Source organism: Echeneis naucrates, chromosome 9 (genome assembly GCF_900963305.1).
Source record: "Echeneis naucrates chromosome 9, fEcheNa1.1, whole genome shotgun sequence".
Taxonomy (NCBI): Eukaryota; Metazoa; Chordata; class Actinopteri; order Carangiformes; family Echeneidae; genus Echeneis; species Echeneis naucrates.
In genome coordinates, this window is record NC_042519.1 from 7,533,182 (window position 1) to 7,551,699 (window position 18,518).

Below are 18,518 nucleotides of genomic sequence, written 5' to 3' on the forward strand. Positions count from 1 at the left end.
TGGAGGAAAGAGTTCCCAAAGTTACACAACAGATGCAATACAATAAGAATATATACTTCATATCATGTAATATAATTTATGATTGTGTTACGTATAATAATAATAATCTGATGTAGATGACTGAGAGCTAGATGTATTGATATAGATATTCAGTACAATACTGCACATACAAAAAGATGCCTAATAATATACTACATCAGGTGGGTCAAAGCGAAGCGGTGAATGTTAGTGAGAGCATTTCTGAACCCTTTCTTCTCTTCCTGCCTCTCCCCCCATGATGGTGTACGAGTGACCTGCGAATGATCCAGCCCTCCTTCAGGGCAGTGTTTGGTCATCTCTGAGGCACTCAGGGAACACCACAGGCCCCAGCAGCTCGCTGGAAGCATCCATCGCCATCTGTCTTTTCACAAAACATGACTCAGAGAGGATCGGGGAAGCAGAAAGATTCAAGGTTGTTATAGTTGGAGCCGGTGGTTGTGGGACATCATTTCTACTTGCTTGTGTATCAGACCTGAGACTCACCATTGAGCCACCTTTACTGTTACTGTCACTGGAGCAGTATCTTCAGTTCTGGCTGAATAAATGCTGCAGGAAGTTGTTCTTGTGTAAGAGCTGAATAGAATACATTTGCAGATGATTCATACTGTCAGACAGATTATCGAGAGACCATTAAAACATTTCCCTTCAGGAATATGTACCAATTCTTTTTGCAGCAATATCAATAAGAATGACTCAAGGGAAATAGTTTTGACTTTCTTCACACAGGTCAGTTTGTTAACCAGGCGACCCAAAGCTGTGGAAGGCCGGACGAATGCTGAGTGAAAGTGAAATGCAACCACATTCCCCACTGCAAGTCATTCACTCAGTCAATAACTTAAAATCATTAATTTAAGATGCTTTCTGTATTTAAATGTATGTTCAATGGTCGATATTAAAATTAGAACATTCAATAATACAGTGGGACGGTGAGTTGTAACATTCCTGTGATGTCCATCCTACATGTTGGGAGAAAAAAAAGACCTTCAGTGTCAAACATCCTCCGCTATCGGGCAAACCAACTCCTGTGGTCATGACTGGGATTAATTATGTGCTGTTGTTTGTATGTGTGTATGTATGGTTAATGTTACTTTTGTGAGATAATATCTGTGTTTAGTCACAGGTAGAACTGAATAAATAAAACTGTTCTGTTCTGCCAGGGTGAAGAGGACAGAAGAAACATCAGTACCGCGCTGCGCTGAGAGCGCTCTGCCAAATGCTGAAAACATGAACGACTTATTCTGAGTTGCAACAGACAAGAAGCAATAATCTCAAAAGCACAACAGCACACTTGTGACTCATGACTGGCGGACAGACAGAGACCAAACTGAAAGTGCACCAACAGATACATTTCCTCCATGGTTTCCTTTTTGACTTCCTGGTTTTTTGTGTAAGATCATACTTATTTATTTTGACTTGGTTTTCTATTGGACAAATAAAAAACCCTAACCCTAAACCTAACCAAAATAAAAATGCATTTGACACTCCCAAAACATCTCAAATGGGTTTTATTAAAACTTGCAACAAAAGTGACCAGGCTAAAAAGCTGCAACTTCTTCAGCTTCTTACACCACACATTGGTAAAACCTCAAAATACAGTATTTGCTGATAATTCACTTTAAAGCTGAAAATTCTCAAAAGCAGATATATAAATGTATATATATATATATATATATATATACACACACAGTACCATACATTGGGATAAATAAATAAACCACAATAATGAACCAAAGAAAAATGCCTTTGCTTGCATTGATCTGTTTTTTAAGGTGGGACAGGGAGTATAGTCCCATCAGAAGTATCAGAAGTATCCTAGAATGTGTGCAGTCCATCTGCATAGACCAGTTTCCAAATCCTTCCTCCTATAAAGGACTTAAAGAAACAACATTAACAACATTTTCTATTGTAATGTAAAAGTAATAATGATGTAATGTAAATAAACTGTAACTAAGCATGAGGCTGTGAGTTAGAGTAGTGGCTCCTTTCACTTTGCTACATACCCCAGAGATATTATCATCTGCTCAGGATGATTTGAATCCAAAATTAGGAGCTTTACTCACCATGACTCACTGTGAACCAACTTCAATTTAAATATACTACGGTGCGATATTAATCACATGTGACATACACAACTTAATTTCTTTGACTAAAAAAGGAGAAAATAAATTTTGGGCAGGGTATAATTAGGGACGCCTTTTTAAGGGGTATGTTAAATTATTATGCATCCCTTGCTTTGTGCACATTTCTTCGTTTGAGGTTTTGTTAAGAAAATGGTCAAATCCATGTTGAATGATCCAAGAATGTGCCACAGGACACAAACAACACACCATATATTACACACTTCTACACAAACCTATAACCTGAACCATGAGTGATCATGCAGACTTGTAAACTATGAACATTATAAAACATACACATTTATAAACAGAATAATCATGCCTTATAACACATTTGGCAACTCCACAAATTTAGCAACTATTCTTTAGATTGCAGCACTACAGAAGTGCAAAAGCAACAGGAAATTGGTTTGGTTATTCCACACTGACCCAAGACTGATTTTCAAAGAGCATAAGTCCTCTGACAGATAAAAAATGAGCACAAAATGCTGCCCTTAAATTGATTCCCACTAGACGTTTGCTGTAAAAACGTGCACTGTACTAACAGATTTTGGTTGGTTAGTTCTCTGACATCCATTTTAATTTCAACAAACATTCCTGATACTTCAGATCGCCCTGAAATACGAATGGACGTTCATATTAATATATTCAATTTCTTTTGGTTTTGATTTTACATCGAGCTTGTTTCATAGTGTTCTACAGTACACTTGTAGCGCACTATAAAATGAGGACTCTGAAAATAGTGAAATTCTTCAAACCTTTGGCACAAGTGGTGAATGGGACATTTTTTAATTACCCACAAGCAAACATTTAGTCCAGTGAAGATGAACCTGTGCATCAACCCAACCACAGCACCAAGAAAAAGTTGATATTTCAAAAGATGCAACTTGTTCCACCCTTGTGGTTTTAAAGCGAACAGTGAGTCTCACGTGGATGATACTTCACGTAGACAATTCACATTTTGAGCATCAACATCTGTATTGATGCAGGCTTGGTAATGCTCCTTGTAAAGCCGAAGGCACATGTGAGAGAAGCTGAGGTCCAATCATATCACAAGGTCCACAGGTGAATGCTGCTAAGGTGACACGTGTTACAGTAAAATCCATCAGCAGCACAGAATAAACTCTGAAGTTTGACCTTTCAAATTATCATTCAAGGAATACTATCTAATTTAGTGCCATTGTCTAGATCTGAAGTGAATCTAAATAATATTGTATATCCTAAGAAATTAAGTCCTGTTCTCCAGTGTTGTTTAACTCAAATAAACAACTTATAATTCATTACTGTATTGTACGTTTGTCATATAAAATCAGTGGCTTGCTGTTTACCTTTATTAAAAAGAACTGAAGTCCTTCAGAGCCTAATGTGATATTTTCTTCTGCAAGCCAAGTCATTGTTAATGTTTGTAATTAAAAGATTAACCTTGAAGTTGAAAGCAAAACTGTCTCAATATAGCTTGTAGGAGCTGGTGTACATGCATTGTCCAAAAGTGGACTGAGTCGAAATCTACTACGTTCAACAGATAAAGCTTGGTTTTTTACACACACACACACACACACACACACACACAAAAGCATCTGAATATAGTTCATAACATTAAGGAGGGAATTTCACAATAAAAGCACTGCTGAATGTCCACTGTAGGTGTCAAGATGTCTACATAACAGTATATAACTAAGGGAAATGTACAGCTGCCTTAAGGTCATCATTCTCAACCCTGTGATCCAGCTGGTTCTGGAGGCGAATGACCTGTTCCAGCTCTCTGATCTGTCGGTCCGTTTTGTGGCTCACAAGTGTGCGGTAAAAGTGTACAGCAAACACAATAAACACGATTCCGAATGGTACCATGATGCACGTGGAAGCGATGGCTGCTGCCTCACCAGAACTTATGGTGCCATTGTTTTCTTCAGTGTTGCTTTTTAGGGGTAAGAACTTCACCCAACACAAGAGCATCACCTCTGTCAGGAAGAGGAGTGTGCCGATGACCGTAGAGAAAGCCCAGGCCAGCTCTATGTGGCGGTGCATACGCTCGTGGGGAGACTCGTTGACAGAGTTCAGATTGTGAACATTGCTGACAGCCTCAAGATTAGGGAGGATGCAGGTGCTGATCATCAGGGCAAAGAGGTGCACTGCAACCAGAACTGTGGTGCAGGCACTGAAGGCTATGAGCAGCCCTGGAGGATATTTATAATCCCTCTCCAGCTGCACCTCCACCATGGCAACCTGGGAATACGAAACAGGAAGGTATTTTCAACACAGTAACAAGTCACAGAGCAGCACAACTGGACTGGAATTGCACCAAGGCATTATCACTATGAACACAGTCAGAACTTGGTCATCAATTTTTTTTATTAAGCAACAAATGTTTCATGTATTGGCATTTGAAATGTTTTTTTGTTTGTTTGTGTTTTGTTTGCTTTTATATACAGTAAAGGCCAAAAGTTTGGAAAACACTTTCCTATTCATTTGTATGAGAATGCGTGTCCAAACCCTTGGCCTGTACTGTATATTGAAGCAATAGCTAAAATTTTAATACATGGCATGCATCTAGGGTTGTCTTTCTAGGTCCGCTTGTACCTCACAGTACCATCCCAGGCACTGTGCTTTTATTGGAAACACACAATGAAAACACAGAATGGTACCTGAATAGTTTACATTCAACAAGCAAATGTGCTTTTAAAGAGTTTAAAGTAATGTATATCAATAGGTAAATATCAACAATAAATGCAGATCTTGTGTTGACAGTACGTGTGTCAATCGCTGCTTTCCACAACTGGATTCAGAAACAGTTTGAGTTCATTAAATGCTGCATATACAATGAAAAAAGTCTAATGCTCCATAAGTGTTGATATCGCCATCAATTCGCAAAGGTAGCTTTGTAAATCAAACGAAATGCGGCAAAACGACAATCTGATGGCGATGTGAGAGAGAACGGAGAACATTTCACCAACGAGCCTGTATGTCATTCCAGTGGGCTGAGGAGTTTCTATTAATATACATACAGTCAGTACAATTAGTGCTAAGTGTTTATGCAAATATATTATGCATGTGGACATCTTTTAAAGAGCTGAATATCAACAATAAAAGATATTCAACATATAACATATAATAGTAACAACCGCCGCAACGACAACACTAATATTTACAACAACAAAATATTAAATACATATTATATGGTCATACATGGTGCACGGTTTGAGTTTGGTTTGAGTGTGTGTGTGTGTGTGTGTGTGTGTGTGTGTCAGAAATGTGTCATGCACAGAAAGAGTAATAGGTCGGCCTTTGTTTCAGCTGTATTCCTCACGGAAACAAAGTCTTCATTAATGATTAATATCACACCAGAGCCGTCATTAGGCCTCTACTGGCGAAAACAATCATCTGCGTCACACACGCGGTTCACGCCGCCCCCCCCCCCCCCCCCCCCCCCCCCCCCCCCCCGTCTGCCCATCGGGCCTCTGAACACCGAAACGGGCAGCGGTGAACTCACCATGGCGAAGCCGGACAGCAGAGCTGAAGTTCGGCTGGTGGCTTTGAGTTTGGCTCGGCTCAAGTACAGCTTTCTCCATGACAGAGCCTGCAGGGAGTGTTCGTTCAAACTCATCCCGAAACTTCTTCCAAGTGAACTGTTTCCACTTGTCTTTTTCTTTTTTATATATATATATATATATATATTTAAAAAGCGCTCAGAGCTATAAAGTAACAAAGCTGACCGTTTTACGGGACGGTGATCGATTACCGATGAAAAGCGCTGACAGGAAACGAGGTTAAACACGATAATGTGTAATAAACAGTCGTTGCAGAGAGCGAACTAACTATGTCAAAACTTTCCTGCAGCAGCTGATCGACTGTCAGAGTCGATCAGGAAACACAAGATACCCACAATCCACCGCTCTGCTCGGGCTGCAGGAGCTGGCCTCCCTGCGCCGCTGACAGAGGTAATGCAGCCTTTCCTCAGGTACTATGTCACCATAATCCCAGATTGAGCCATTTCCTTTTGCGCACTTTACGGTATTTTAATGCGCATACCATGTATGCGTTTGCTGTGACACGGTTTTGTAGATTTGCTGCCAGTGACTCGGGCTAAGAGTTAGAATGAGATTCAAATTAAGCAAAAAATATTTTAAAAAGTGTGAATGGAGTTTTTTATTTTATTTTATTTTATGTTATGCAATTTCACATTTTCTTAATTGAAGAATAATATTTTATTAAATTGTGTGTGCTTTTTTAAACACCAAATATGGCATCATGGATAATTTATTATTATTTTTTTTTTTGTTATGTTAAAGTCGTAATATTACTGAATATTTCAATAATATCAACTATCTCCATATTGCAATGAATCAATGGTAATAAGATAAACAGAAGCCTGTAGAAACCCAATTAAACATACTGTTCTACTAAAATTATAGTTTATCAATGCTATGTTGCTGCAGCAGCACTGGCGATTGTTTGAACTGTTTAAAAACAGAAACAGCAGGTTTGTTTATCATTTTTAGGTTTTAGTAATGATATTTTACTGCTCTTTTTGCTTAAATACACATTTAAGAACCCAACAAGCAAAAAACGAACTCCTATGTAATCCCACAAATCAATATTCGAGACTCACTCTCACTTAAAGTCCCTCTCTATATCAGTTCTGTGTGTTGTGTTGGAATTAGTTAAAAATCATAGCAGCTATGCCCAACCTGAGGGGTGATAAGCACAAGACATCACAGGAAAAAAAAAATTAAAAATCAGACATCAGAAGCTGTGAGTATTGCATTTGTCAAAAAGCATAAGAATGTTTTTATGGGCTAACACAGATGCATGCATGTGTTTCCTATTACACTGTGAGGGGAACTCTACTCCACTACAGAATTATAGAAGTGCATGTTGTACTTCATCCACAGCCAAATAACCATAACACACATATAACTGCTCCTCATAAAAACAGATCCGTATGATTTACAACTCAAATTTTGATTTGTTTTACCGTCACATACAACAATCAGATAGTGTAGTATGGTTCCTCTTGTGTGCTTAGACCTTTTATTATAGTCTGGATTTAGTTGCTTCACCAGATTTTGAAAGGGTTGTCTGTGGAAGGAAAGGGCAATTCAGTCAGACAGAGGAAAGCAGAACTGAGTGTATAGTTAATTGACATATCCTAAATCAAATAAAGAAATAGCTAGTAAAGCAGCAGCTAAATTTAAGAGAAAATTTTGGGCTACACATTGCATAGCAGAAATCTTTTAAATGCTCCTTAACATGGGCATTTCCTTGACATGGTTCCACAGCACAGGTCGTCATAACGTAATCTTGACAATATACCACCAGATGCCGCCAAAGTGGTTAGATATTTTACAACCGTAAGTGACCTATATTACTTAATATTACATTTCTATAATCATATTATGCAATCTAGTCCTGACTAAGTCAATGACACGTTCATTATTGTGTTGACTCTGTACTCAACATCTGAAATGAAGCAAGGACAAAGTGCTGACCATGTGCTTTCGCTTTGTTTGGGTTGTTTGGTTAGAAATAAACTGTGTCCAAGTGTTTAATATCTTATCTGTGACTCGCAGACATTAACTGACACTTGATATTTGACGCGGACATTATCAACTCTCGCACCTGATGCCACTAAAAACACCTGTCCAGGTGTGCTGAAATCAGCTGACTGACTTTGCAAACCAGAAGTCACTGCACCGTTTGATCATTAGGCTCTGAACGTAAAAAAGCACGAACCATGACTGACACTAAGTAAAGTAGGCCACATAATACTAAATAAATGTATTAAAGGTGTATCGCTTGTGTATAGAGCCATTAGTAAAACACTGGAGCTTTGAAGATTAAGATGGTGAATAAATTTAATAAACCTGTGAGGAAGTTGACCTGTTCTGGCACTAACATCCCACAAAAGCCAACATGAACAAACACAGACATGTGCAGTTGTGAACCATCTTGTCCTCCGTGCTAATCTTCATTTCCTGTTGCCTCCATGCTGCATTCAGGTCACGCGTTAACGAGCACTGTGAGGTATTCGTCGCGACGTTACGCGACGCCAAGAAATTTCCATTGACTGTGAATTTTTTCACTAACTTTCTTTACATTTCAAATGTGACCGTAGGGACAACTTTTGGGAGCGGTGCAGCGGGTGCCGGATGGCTGTGTTGGCGTTTTCCGAGGCTGTTGAACGCAGCGCAGGGAGCGGAGCCTGCAGTCAGGGCAGCTGGTCGCGTCGGTGCGAGGAAGAGGAGGGACGATCTCAGGAGGGGGGCGGTGAGCTGGAGGAGCCTTTTCAGCCATGTTAGTTTGTCGTGCTGTTCTCAAACGATGAGAGAGAGGAGCCATGGCCTTGTCATTGAGCGGAGACGATGAGGAATATGATTCAGAGTCTGAGCAGGTCAGAGCTGCTTCCTTTCATTCCGCCACCTCCCTGTGTGTTGTGTTCGTGTGTTTTCGGTGAGCTGTGTGAGCGGAGGCTGTTTACGGGATCGATACTTGTTTTCTCTTCTTCACTGGCTTCAGGTTAACCGAGCCGTCTCACCCGCTCCCCTTCTTGTCTGTTCTAGCCGAGTTGAAAAGAGAAAGGTCTCCTCCCGCAGTTTAACAACACTACGGAGACAAACAGCCGTGTAAAATTGTAACACACAACACATGAGTTTTACGCTTTTTTTCTGCTTTGATACCCTGACCGTCCAAACACACCGCAGTCCTCTCCTCCTTGGACACCGTCTATCATGTTAGCCACAACTGACCCATTTTGGACCGACCACCTCTGAACACAGCGCTTCCATCCAGCTATGGCACCGATCTGTAGCCGAGGGGCAGAGCCTCCATTAGTTGTGAGGCCAAACAACTTCATGCAGACGAGAAAGCTGTGATTTACTCATGTGCTCAAACGTCCCATAACTGCTCTCCTTGCGCTTAATTTCCTCATACTTCCTAAACTTGTCCTGCCACTCTGTGCCTTTAAGCAGGCTTAAGGCAAAATGTTGTTGGAGCAGGGACTGAGGAGGGGGATGGGGAGAGGGAACAATGAAGTGGCTCCTCTTGTGTTGGGTTCCCAAACTGGGGTCCAGTGACCCCCTGACTAGATCATTGCTGGGTTGATTTCAGCTGGATTTCGTCCACATGTTTCTCATCAGGAGGAGGAATGTACAATGCTGATGATATAAGGCGGACATATTGTCTTGTGAGGTTTCTCAGGACAAAGTTTTTCTCTGGTATGAAGTGTAACTGTAAACAGCAGGAATGCTTTTGGATTCATTTTATTATTATTTTCATTTTTATTATTATTATTATTATTATTATGTTGCACAAGTCTCCATTGGACACTTGTCCTGAACAATTCAGGAGAAAAGTTGAGAAGTGTTGACATAACAGGCAGCTCCTTGTTCTTACGCAATGTTTATACCGACATCACCCATTAACGCTTCCTTATCAGAGAGTGTGTTTTGATCCCTTCTGTTGTGACACATCGTTGGAAACCATAGCACACACACTGATTTGTGCAAAGGACCCCTGTGCACATGAGCAGATGATGAGCCTTGTGACTACCTCCCACTCTAATCCACGTTGAAGCTGAGTCAAAAGACTTGCACTCAGAATATAGGCCATGTTTTTGTTCACAGGCATCAGCAACCAATCCCAAATTCCTGACATATTACTGCACAGAGTTACAGCAAAGACGGGTCAGGTGGTTGTGGCAATCCCATTCTGCAATGTGGCTTTTCTGATTTGTTTGTTGCTGCACTTCTGTGCTGAGGTCAGAGGTGTCAAAGGAGTGGAAGAAAACGTCAACTATTTGTTGTGGTCAGAACCTCGCATAGCTGCTGTAATTCATCTGAGACGCCGACTTTAGGTAAGCTGCTTTAAAAACAGTAGTAACAGACACATTTCACAAATACAACGAGGCAGTGGAGTTAAACAAAAAAAAAAAAAGATACTGTGATGTTGACAGTCACATCCACCCCTGTGGTGGCGGACCTGTCTTTGCTTTAAAAAGAGACCTCCCATATTTCCATAGTAGTCAAATGGAATATGGAAAGCTCTCAGATTAATTTAGCTCTGTTTTAAACAATCTCTCCATCCTGAACAACAGGCAGAGAACAAGCTATTGTCATTCAGTGTCCCAAAGCAATGGATTTCAAAAACATATTCGAAATTCCTGAGGGAAAATGTGCCGTGGCAGTTTGTGGTAAGCATGAGGGAACATGATGTTATAAGTCCTCACAAAATTAGGACAGCATTAATGACAAACCCAAGAGTTTATTTTTGATAACAGATCCACAGCACAAACGAGATATGATGAATGAGGTTGGCCTGGAATGTTCTTGTTCTGTCTCTATCTTGTTTTACTTGTTTCACCTGTCCATTGTGCTCCAGCATTCACCCAGAATGAAAATCAATATGTGCTATTAGGAAAAAATATTCTTTCCTAAATAATAGTAATATTTGCTCAATTAACTTATTTTATGAACAGTATGGGGGCACTCTGTATTTACAGCTTCCATAATAAGAACGAAAGGCACTGGGAATGTGCTCTCACTAAATCATAACCTCAATCGTGAGCTTATTTTTATCCATCTTTGGCAGTCCTATATTCAAACAGTTGCCATCAGCAGGGCCAATGTGTTGCCAAGGTAACCTCTCCTGCTGGTAGAAGAATCTTTTTTTCTCTCTTAGTCTTATTTTCACAGAAATTTATGATCCTGCCATGGCAACAGGGTAGATACTAAAAATAAAATATAGAAAAGTTAAAAATGTGAATCTACGGACATTTCAAAGCTGAATAGTGATGGTGTGTGTAGGTGTGTGTGTGGGTGTGTGCCGAGACTTTCCTCTAATGTTTATGAAATGACTTTAATCATCACATTACCTTGTCTTTCAGTTTCCCCCATGACTCATATGTGCACTATGTGTAATCCAAAAGGTTAGAACACAACAAGTAGTAGCAGTGGTTCAAGTTTAGAACTGGTTGTTTCCACGAAGATTTTATTTGACATATTGTTTGATATTTCATTTTAGATTGTAAAGCTGAAACATCTAGTTTATTACATTACCTGAGCAAAATGAATTTAGAGTAAACACTAAACAAACTTTTTTTGTAATTGATAAGTGTGAATTATTATTTACTGATTAACATCTTTCTGGCTGAATGTTTATAAATGTCACACAAAACTTTACAGCCTGAACAATCAACCTGTTAAGTGTGAGTCATCAGATGAATTAATGTTGAAAATAAAACTTTCTCAGAAAGTGGTTCCTTGAGATCTTCCCTGGTGTTTGTTTTTTTTTTTAATCATCACAAGAATGAAATGGGTAGGAAAATAGCTTTCACTTGAAATTCAAAATTGGCAAGAGTCAAATAGCAGCAGTGAAAACTATAATGCGTTAATGCAACATTTACAGGCACAATTTCAGTGTTGTACTCTCACTAGAGAGCTATCCTACATACATTATATTACACAAATTGTCTTTCACTATAGAAGACACAGTTTCCAGATATGAATGAGTCTGAATTTCACGGTTTGTCCAGCAGCAGCGGGCAGCCAACCGGCCGAAGCCCAAGATGGGGACGTCATCAGCTGTCAAGCTACCATCCAACCGCAGCTCATCAGGTGCCCGACGCAGGAGGACACGCTGCCGAAAGTGCGAAGCATGCCTCCGGACAGAGTGTGGCGAGTGCCACTTCTGCAAAGACATGAAGAAGTTTGGAGGGCCCGGGCGCATGAAGCAGTCTTGCATTATGAGACAATGCATTGCAGTTAGTCCATTTATCATCCAAAAGAATGTTTTCAAAATTGTCTCTCAGTGTCTGTTCTGAAACATAACTCATAATGTGGTTAACTGATATAAGATGTATTTATTCCCACTATGTAGCCCGTCCTGCCACACACAGCAGTCTGTGTGGTGTGTGCAGAGGCAGGGAAGGAGGACACTCTGGAGGAAGAGGAGGACAAGTTCAACTTCATGCTGATGGAGTGCTCCATCTGCAACGAGATTGTCCATCCCAACTGCCTGAAGGTACAGAAGGCTTAGCTGGGAACAGCTGAACCTCCATCAGAGCTCCACCTCAGTTAACTCATTCACACAGTGACTCATCAGTGTTTAAGTGTTATGAAAACAATCCCAGGTCATGAAATCATTATGAGTGACTCAGACAGTTGGACTGCAATGATTGTAGGTAACTGGATGTGGCGATGGCATCGTTTACATAACTAGTTGTACTATGTGGTTCAGAGGTTTGACAAAATCATGTTTGAAGGATTGATTCACGCCGAGTGGTCAACAAAAACGCAACTGGGAATAAAATCATTTATTTAAATGAACCTTCACTTTAGCTTGATCCCAAAAGATTGTGCACATGGAACATGGACTTCAATGGTTAAAGCACAAAGACATTACATGAGGTAAAGGCAAAAACATGTAATGCAGTGCACACCCTGTTTGTAACTATTATGTCAAAACAAACAGGTTGTTGCTAGCATTGGCTCAATCAAACCAGCATGCACCACATGCACTGTGTAGTTGTTTTGTAGGATGCAATAACAAAACATTACAAAGCTTTTCTGCAGATTTATAAACAACAAGGATTTAGACATCAAAAGTATAAGGATTTGCATATTTTAGGTCCTCATGCTGCAGTCTTTGGCTCCACTTCCCTTTTCTAGTCAAGAAAAAGTCTGTGCATTGCTCACATTAAAGTGTGATAACCTTTTTAATGGGCACATGTCACAGTATTCACTTTCACTTCCCCAGTCTGTATAAAACAAACTACAAGGAAATTGGTTAAAGCTTGTCGTTGTCGTTAAAATCCAGCTCCTCTTCTTTGTGGGTCCATCAGGTGAGCGACGCACAAGGAGTGGTGAACGATGAACTTCCTAACTGCTGGGAATGTCCCAAATGCAACCATGCTGGAAAAAGTGGAAAAGTGAGTACAAATATGTGTGAGTCATGTGTAAGTGCGTAGATTAAGTAACAGCTCACAATGTGTATATTTTCAGACACAACACTATTACTACTAGAGTAGTACTAAGAGTTTGGGTGATATTGTGAGGATAATAGTCGTTTATTATTTTAGTATAGCTTTCTTTATTTCAGTTTAGTCTTGAACCATTTCCTGTTTACACTTTTGGGAAGCTTGTGAAAGTCATTCACGTGTTTGACTGTTTGCCCTAGAAGCAGGAAACCACTAACGTACACTAACATATTGCCATACTTTTTTGGGAAAAGTACATTTCTTAAAGCCTACCTACCCTAAGTGTACAGTTATTTGTCCTTGTCGCTTTAGGCAAAAGATATAAAGTTGTCTCGCAATTTTTGCCCCCTCTGGTATTGAAGCAAAAAAGGGGTCCAGGCTTCAAGTACGCTTCCAACCTCCCTGGCTCTCTGCTGAGGGAACAGAAGTCTATGAAGGAGGAGGGAGATGCTTCTTCTGCAGCCAAGAGGAGACCAGACAGAGAGGAGACACCCAGGTACAGACCAGAGGAGTCTCTCCGACAGCCACCCCTGCTCTCCCCCAGCACCCTGCCCAGGCCCAGACCTGAGGACAAACTGAGGAAGAAGAGGAAGCTATTTGATGATGAGGAGGAAGAGGATCTTAGTCTGAGGAAGAAGGTTTGTATCGTTTCAATAAATATTTATTTTTCAAATTTCTTGCAAACACTTCAACTTGTACTAAAGTAATCCTTGTGCTATTGTTTCATTCAGGAAAAGCCAGATGATCAATATTTTTCCAAAATTCTGCTCCAAATCAAGACAGAAGAGGAAGATGAGGACACCTATGAGGAGGAAGATGGTGAAGGCAGAGAGCCTCATTTCCGGGCTGGTGTAGAGAGGAAAGGGCGATTTGGAGACGCTGACGACGAAGGGGATGAAAAGGACTCCAAGAATGAGCTTTTGAATCCCTGCATTAGAACACCTGTTGGAGACAGTGACCAGTCTCACTGCAGCTCTCCGCAGGCCGGCCCCAGCAGCGAGGGTGGAAGTGAGACACAGGAAAAGGGTCCGCGTCCCAAAGCTCGTCGCAAGCGGCGCTTACCTAACAGGGAGTTGAGCCGAGAACTCAGCAAAGCACTGAACCAGGAAATCCAGAAGACAGAGGACTGCCTGGCTAACGAGAACCGACAACCCCTGAAGGTGGAGCCAGAGAGCGAAAACGAGGAACCCAAGCGGTTGTTCCGCAACGGCAATGAACTCGGGGATCAGAGGTCGCACCTCAAGACCAAAGAGATGAACGGGACCCCTTGGGAACTGCGCCACTTCTATCCAAGTCAGATTACTCCCCTGGGCTTCAACAGAAGCACCCCAACCAACCGGCCAGTGCCCCCACGCTCTCCACCCAAGTGTGTCCAAATGGAGCGGCATGTCATTCGGCCCCCTCCCATAAGTCCACCTCCTGACAGACTGCCTCTAAAAGATGGTAAAACCCATGCCATACAGCGTGAGGTCTGGATGAAGATCTTTCATTACCTGACACACCAAGAGCTGTGTGTGTGCATGAGAGTTTGCAAGACGTGGAATAGATGGTAAGCGGACAGCACTCCCTTAAATTGGCAAATTTTTATGTTCAGTAATCCAGGGATTGATAACAAAATGTTGTTTGGCTGTGTAAAATGCAAATTTTTTTCTTTCTGAAAGTGTGAAAGAGCCCGTTTTTTCTTGCGGGATGCCCACAAATGCAACACCAACTCTCTCTCATGTCTAGGTGTTGTGATAAGAGACTCTGGATGAGGATTGATCTGAACCGCTGCACCTCAGTCACTCCACTCATGCTAAGTGGGATTATCCGCCGACAGCCAGTTTCCCTTGACCTCAGCTGGACCAACATTTCCAAGAAACAATTAAGCTGGCTTATTAACAGATTGCCAGGTAACCAACTGAGTGATTCTTGAGTTATTAAGAAGGAAAATGCCTTTTTTTTTTTTTTTTTTGGAGGGGGGGTCAACTGGTTCTGCATTTAAGCACTGTTCTCGTTTCAGGTCTGCGAGTGTTAAAGTTGTCAGGGTGTTCTTGGGCTGCTGTATCTGCACTCTGCACCTCCAGCTGCCCTTTGCTGCGCACCCTGGATGTGCAGTGGGTGGAGGGACTAAAGGACGCACAGATGAGGGACCTCCTCTCACCACCCACAGACAACAGACCAGGTTATTATGCCAAAATATGTGAATGCACTGTGGTGCTTTTTCACACTTTTCAGTAATATAACATTAATGTAGCCACTGATCATCTAAAGATAAGAATATCTACGATTATCTAAAGATTATCTAAAGTCACTGCTTTTATATTATCTATATCTATCTATAATCTATTATATTATTAGGACTCAAGACATAGATTTTAGGAATAAAGTTTGTTGCAAGTGAGAACATGTGAAAGACATTTATGGCACTTACTCATCCTAGATGAACCCACTGATAAAGTCGAAACACGGGTCAGTGATGTTGATGATATGACTGACCAACAGGTCAACTGGATAACCGCTGCAAGCTGCGCAACGTGGAGGACCTGCGGCTGGCGGGACTCGACATCACCGACACATCTTTACGTCTGATCAGTCGGCAGATGCCTTTGCTGTCCAGGCTGGACCTGAGCTACTGCAACCACATCAACGACCAGTCAGTCAACCTGCTGACAGCAGCAGGAACCACCACCAGAGACTCTCTGACAGAAATCAACCTGTCTGGTGAGAACTGGGATTTCAGGGGACACACAGGCATGATTTCATCAGTTTTTGGTAATTACAAGCAGATGTGACAGTGGGAAGCAACATTTTTTTTTTTTTTCTTTTCTGTGTTGGGAGTCTTGGCTTTGCAGGATACCAGTCCCAACAATAAGTTTGTGGCAATTACATTCCAAGCAATCTATGAAGTTTGTAACATACAGTATTCCAAAGTTTAAAGATGAAAAACTACAAGGATCTTTATCACAGAAGTTGAGAAATTATACCAAACACACAGTAGCACAGAGGTCGTGTTGGTTAAAATGTCTGGATAAAACCAATGGTAACTTCACAGTGGTTATTTGCCTACACGTACCTCAGCATCACGAGGAACACACAAAATAGGCATTTTGTTGTATTTAAATGTCCTAGTAAGAAGTCAGAGAGTGATACTGAATTAAGACCCTGAAACAGCTTCAGTTGAAAAGTCTTGTCACTATAAGAGACAAGCTAAAGAAGAAAGAACACTTGCTGTTTTCACAGATTGCACTTTAATTTTCTGCTACAGGCAATTAGTTAACAGTTTGGTTCCTGGATGTGCAGGAGGAAGAGCTACAGGGCTGTAATCCTCTTATCTCTTTATGGACAATGTCTAGCAGTTCACTATTGAAGAGCTGCTTTAATCACCAAACACTTCATCGATCTAAGAGATAACATTTAACTTAGCACTGAGATCAAGACAAATAAATAAATGACCCAATAAGAATCACTGGCAGAGTGATCACCTGGCCGTCACACATGCAGTACTCAGCAGATGTATAGGAACTTATAATGCCTGTGTGCTTTACCTCTGTGTGGGAGTGAATTACAAAGTGAAAAACGTTTTCCTTTTGTAGGAAATTCCAGTGTCTCTCACACCCAAATCAGGACCCTGGAGTTTTTTTCAACGCTGACACATTTTAAAATCATTTAGCGTCACCATTAAGGTACAGCTGAAGGTGAATGTTGTAGCTACTTGTCATTATTGTGAGTTGTAAATGAACTTGTCTTGTGTTGATGTTATGCATCAAGGAAAGATGGAAAAACTAAAATGATTTTCAATGGATGTTTCCAATCATGTTCCTTTTCAAACATCACACTTAGTGGCTTATTATTGTTCTGTTTTCTTTTAGTTTGCAACCGGGTCACAGACCATTCCCTAAACTTTTTCAAGCGCTGTGGCAGCATCTGTCAGATAGACCTTCGCTTCTGCAAGCAGGTGACCAAGACGGCCTGCGAGAGGTTCATCGCAGAGATGTCTGTGAGTGTACCGTTCAGACTGAAGGAGGACAAACTGCTGCAGAAGACCAGTTAGTTACTAACAGGACAAACAAAATTTCAAGACTCTGTCTTTGCACTTAATGGAACTATTTTTTTTTAAGTGATCCCTATGAAAAGTCTCTGAGTCACTGTCACAGTAGACAAAGTGAAATGAGAGGTGGATTACTGGATTAGATGGACTGTGATGTGAGGAGGTGATAAACATTCACTGGACAGACAAGGAGCGAGCAACATGCATGTATTTGTGTTGAGAGTTGACTTTTATAAAGATGTGTTTGTAATTGTCATTTGGGTTGTTTATTTTTAATCTTTAAATAGTTGAAAATACAGTATTTTTTTATAAACACCATTTCACACGTTTACAGTTGTCTCAGGAGTTAAATATCACAGAGAGACTGTCCAGCAGGGGAAACTCCTGCAGTTCACCTTGATGCTACTGTCTCCTATGTGCCAAAATCTGTTTGACATCAGTGTAACGTCAGTATCAGAGGGAAAAAACATGTACAGTAAGAAGTATTTGACTAAATTATCACACTTCCCAAATATTTAGAATGTATTTCAGAGTAAGCAAAATTAATTTTCCTTTTACACCCTCATGTCTTCAGTTACCTTAATATTTTTATGAACTGTTGAGTGTTGGTATTTGATGGGGGATTTCGTCAACATTTCAACTTTAATTTATTGGGGTTTTTTTTGTTTTGTTTTCTTATTTTAATGACAGTGTATTTATTCATGTCTTCAGTAATTTGACATCGATGTCACAAAGCTGGGTCTAGACGCTTGCTAGTAGTATATGGGGTGGTTTGAGCTTGTTGCTGCAGCCACACTGTGGGTTTCACACCTAAAAGACTGTAGCGGGAAACTGACATGTGCAGCAAACATGAGACTGACAATTTAATTGACCAACTCCATAAGGCAGTCTGCCACATATCCGGTTCTTTATACAGGTTTATATACATAACAAATTAAGACCTTTGCAAATGACTAATTTGCATACATTTAAAAATGAACTCCATACACTTGGTGTTGTGTGTATTTTGGGTGTTGTGCTGTTATCTGCAATCACCTCAAGTGAATGTGATGGTGGCTACATTTGTAAATCCAAAATCTAAGTGCTAATGCATTAAAATAATTTCGTTTGTACTATCACTGAGTCTTTAATTCTCATTGTGATGGATCGAAATGGTCTTTATAATGGTGCATGTATAATTTTGTCAGCTGTCCATCATGAGTCGTCTTTTACAGATAAATACCTAATGTTAAGTTTTAAAATTATGAAAATGAAATCAGACCAATAGTCACAAACTGCCAAAACCAAACTGTTATCAAACAATCTTGTGTCTGCACATCTGGCAAACTAAAACTAGGGAACTATTTTTTTATTTATTTTTTTT

General features: G+C 40.5%; 2 protein-coding genes across 7 annotated transcripts; one reads left to right on the forward strand and one right to left on the reverse strand.

Annotated features, from left to right (window-relative positions):
* Positions 1-3,699: 3,699 nt before the first annotated feature.
* LOC115049429 (calcium release-activated calcium channel protein 1-like) lies at positions 3,700-6,042 on the reverse strand. The gene is made up of 2 exons (XM_029511643.1): positions 5,644-6,042; positions 3,700-4,379 (listed from the first exon to the last, which is right to left on the reverse strand). The coding sequence occupies exons 1-2, from the start codon at positions 5,755-5,757 to the stop codon at positions 3,831-3,833; spliced, it is 663 nt and encodes a 220-aa protein (XP_029367503.1). The 5' UTR covers positions 5,758-6,042; the 3' UTR covers positions 3,700-3,830.
* Positions 6,043-8,393: 2,351 nt separating this feature from the next.
* Positions 8,394-18,267, forward strand: kdm2ba (lysine (K)-specific demethylase 2Ba). Of its 6 annotated transcripts, none has more exons than XM_029511640.1 (11): positions 8,419-8,544; positions 11,683-11,910; positions 12,027-12,170; positions 12,991-13,077; positions 13,479-13,763; positions 13,857-14,674; positions 14,854-15,017; positions 15,128-15,289; positions 15,610-15,828; positions 16,701-16,802; positions 16,977-17,115. In XM_029511640.1, the coding sequence occupies exons 1-10, from the start codon at positions 8,491-8,493 to the stop codon at positions 16,775-16,777; spliced, it is 2,238 nt and encodes a 745-aa protein (XP_029367500.1). In that variant the 5' UTR covers positions 8,419-8,490; the 3' UTR covers positions 16,778-16,802; positions 16,977-17,115. The 6 variants fall into 6 exon arrangements, with proteins under 6 accessions (XP_029367496.1, XP_029367500.1, XP_029367499.1 ...); XM_029511639.1 differs by having other exon boundaries at positions 16,701-16,790; positions 16,977-17,112; XM_029511636.1 differs by lacking the exon at positions 16,701-16,802 and having other exon boundaries at positions 8,394-8,544; positions 11,686-11,910; positions 16,977-18,267.
* Positions 18,268-18,518: the final 251 nt, after the last annotated feature.